This window comes from Etheostoma spectabile, chromosome 21, assembly GCF_008692095.1.
Source record: "Etheostoma spectabile isolate EspeVRDwgs_2016 chromosome 21, UIUC_Espe_1.0, whole genome shotgun sequence".
NCBI classification, from domain to species: domain Eukaryota; kingdom Metazoa; phylum Chordata; class Actinopteri; order Perciformes; family Percidae; genus Etheostoma; species Etheostoma spectabile.
The window spans coordinates 15,563,597-15,566,980 of NC_045753.1; the positions used below are offsets into that span (position 1 = coordinate 15,563,597).

The following is a 3,384-nucleotide window of genomic DNA, read 5'->3' on the forward strand; positions in this document are numbered from 1 at the left end:
GTGTGTGTGTGTGTGTGTGTGTGTGTGCGTGTGTGTGTGTGTGTGTGTGTGTGTGTATTTCAGCGTGGTCTTAGCAAACCAAACCTCTTTCTAGCACCTGTATTGAGAGGGAGAGCATAACCTGTCAGCTGTGTTGTCAATGCCTCGAGAGAACATTGGAAGTGATTCAGAGCTTGTTGTAAAGCAGTACTTTTAAATGTTGCGTTTGAAAAGGGAAGCAAAGAAAATACACACTGCTGTGTCTTTTTAAAAAAAGTCGCTCGTTTGTTCTAAACATCCTGATGTGTATGACGTCACTGACATTTTCAAAGGAATTTTAGAACAAACAAGCGACTTTTAAAAAGACACGCAGCAGTGTGTATTTTCTTTGCTTCCCTTTTCAAATGCAACATTTAAAGTACTTTTTTTGAGGACTTTGAGGGGTTAATTCTGCACTTGCCCATGACCACCCTCATATGGAGCCAGGGTGGAACTGCATCCAGTTCAGAAGCCCAAAGTTTCCACGAGATTGGAAGTTTTCCCCTTATTGGACATTCTCTGGTATTGTTTACATCGGATTGCACACAGATCCATTTTCTAAAACTGAGATGTTAAATGTCGGGATTTCAGTGTCAGTCACTGCACACTAAGCGAAAAGGCTTCTTTTTAGTTTCCTGTCTATCTACACTATGTAATATAAATCCTCCAAAAAATTACACTATGGAAATAGTGGCCATACATTATGGACGACTAAGGAAAGGGTAGACTCGACACCCTGATCCCTCACAGATAATGATGATCAAGGGTCTTGGTTTTTTGTTGCACTTTCTTGTCTTTCGTCACTTTTTTTCTGACTACACCGGACTTCTGAAGACTTCTAGTAATAACTTTGCACTGATGTTTTCTGGCAAAAAGGGATGTTTTCATGGTTTCAGCACTGTCTGAAAGGAGAGACACTTCTGGCCCTGGTCCTGGATGAGCAAGATGTGGAATTTGAGTTTTCAGTGCAACATTTAATCCCTTTTGTGTTGCAATCATTTTACTCTAAATGCCAATGAAAAAAGACAGTTTTTTTCTCTCTAACAAAGATGTATTTGTCCGTAATACTGTATTTGCCTGCGTGTCTGTCACTGATACTGAATGGAAGGCTTTGTCGAGGTCAGTCTGCTCAACTTTCTGTGTGATTACAATTGCCAGTCCAAATCCTGGTCAGAACAACTTCTAATGCCAGAAATGTAATTTGTTTGCCTTCGCATTAGAAGGTGTATTTGTGTGAGCTTAGAGGAGAAATAGGAATGTAATGAATCAACACTAGATGGTATAGAGGTGTAAGTGAGATAGTGTGTTCCTCTCTGAGTAGATTTTAACTACCCTCTATTGGCCTGAATGTGTCATTACATGGCAATCTGTCAACCTTCAGGTGCAGCACAGAGCTTCATTTTGTCACATCATAAATCTCTCCTCACAAGTTCTATCGGCTTGTTTCACATTTACTTAGATCAACTTTTGTCTGATGGATATGTCTGTCTATGCTTGCTTTGTCTTGAATTGCTTTGAGGGCAAAAAAGAAGGAAACAGTAGATTGCTATTTGCCATCGGAGTCGAGATACCTAAAATGTCACCACGATCAATAAGTAATGTGCCAGTGAGTGACAAGTTAGATGGAGCTTCAGATGAGTGTCTGTTAGTGAAAGAAAAACACTTCAAACAGGAGAAAAATTGAGCTTTTAGAGCATGGAAGCGTTGCCACTTTTTATGAGCAAATGGGGCACTTTGTCACCAACAGTATCTGAGTAAGTGTGTGTGTGTGTGTGTGTGTGTGTGTGTGTGTGTGTGTGTGTGTGTGTGTGTGTGTGTGTGTGTGTGTGTGTGTGTGTGTGTGTGTGTGTTTGTGTTGCCTGCAGCTTCCCAAGCTCTTTGTGAGCAAGAGGCTGAGTGACTTTGTAGTCAAGGACTCTTTAATGCCTTCCCGTGTCAAGAGTCTTTCTGTGTTTGTACATCAATACTGTGTGTATATACAGCACGTGTGTCGGTGTTGTGTTAACCAGTTTTTTTCCTGTGCTTTGCCTTTCTTGCAGGTGTATGTGCCGAGGCGGTATGCCCCGGGGAATAGTGCTGACAGTGCACTAGGATTCTGAACCTTGTCAGTATTTGCAGCTGAGCAGGAGAGGTGCTGTGCTGTGCTGTGCTGTGCCGAGCCGTGCCGTCCTGTGCCGTGCTGTGTTTAACGCCATGTCCCTGACTGACAAACACAAAGTGAAGAGGCAGAGGCTAGACCGGATCTGCGAAGGTAAACTCATGAGTATGTGTCTGTCATTGACCTTTTACCTTCACACATTCCTCGCAAAGAGTCACACTTGTTTTTTCTGCACGTTGTCCAACAAAAACTGTAGTTCACGTGCCTTTCTCAAAATATAAAAGCAGTGCTGCAGACAGAGTTGATCACATCGTATTTCCAATCTCGATTTTGGACCTCACAGTTAACTAAACTTGAACTGGTTGTGTGATATTGTTTAGAGCTTCAGTGCATCAAATTAATTGCTCTCTTCAATGGTAATTTTCTAAAAAGAAGAACAGAAGCAGTTTTTTATCTGCTTAAATGTCCAAATGCCCTAAATCTATTTTGTTCTTAAAGAACGAGAAATCATTTAATAAAGGATTATGGTCTTAATAATGAGCAAAATAATGTTGAGCAACAACCCAGTAAGTACTGATTTGGTGATTTAAATGCGAAAAGACAACTAGGTTTAAACTAAGCTATACTATCCTGTAAAGTGTTAAAAAAAAAAAAAAATTAACTGTTGTTTTATTTTAATATGAAGTATATCCAGAACTCCATTTGGAAATATTGTAATTTAAAACCTAGATAATCAAAAAAGAACCCGACCGATATTTCGGCGGGCCGATATTATTGGCCGAGATTAGGCATTTCCCAATCTATCGTATCAGCATTTATAATGGCCAATGAGCTTTTTTATTCAAATACTAATTGATCAGAATCATTTATAATGACAAATAAATGATTCTGATAAATAAATATTTAAAAAATAAAACGGTCAGCCATGTTAGGAGTGTTGGCGTTGCATAGTTTGTCCACAAGAGGGCACTCTACAACGTCCCTGTTGGCAACAATGGTTTTTTTTTGTTCAAAGGACTTTTAACTTTCATAGCTTATTCTTATTTTTATGCATTTTATTTATCAGAACTTTAATATATTTTGATGTTCCTCTGTTAAGTTGTGATAATAAAACAAATTATAATCATATTATTTTAGTGAGAACTCATAAATAACTACAAACAACTAATTTTAGGGAAATCTTTTTATATTTTGTTACGCGTTGGATTTTCTTTTTCTAAATAAATATTGGCCGATAAATCGGAATATTGGATTTTTAAATAACCAAA

The 3,384-nt window shown here is 38.5% G+C and overlaps 1 protein-coding gene across 4 annotated transcripts in view; it reads left to right on the forward strand.

The window, feature by feature from the left end:
• Positions 1–3,384, forward strand: part of ctbp2l (C-terminal binding protein 2, like) — a 96,729-nt gene that overhangs the window by 39,117 nt on the left and 54,228 nt on the right. For 3 of the 4 annotated variants that reach the window (XM_032501394.1, XM_032501391.1, XM_032501392.1), the window contains one exon: positions 2,058–2,269. In XM_032501394.1, the coding sequence (XP_032357285.1) occupies positions 2,212–2,269 (58 nt within the window). In that variant the 5' untranslated portion in view covers positions 2,058–2,211. Of the gene's footprint in view, positions 1–2,057; positions 2,282–3,384 lie in introns of those variants that run through there. The other variant, XM_032501390.1, reaches the window with a different exon arrangement.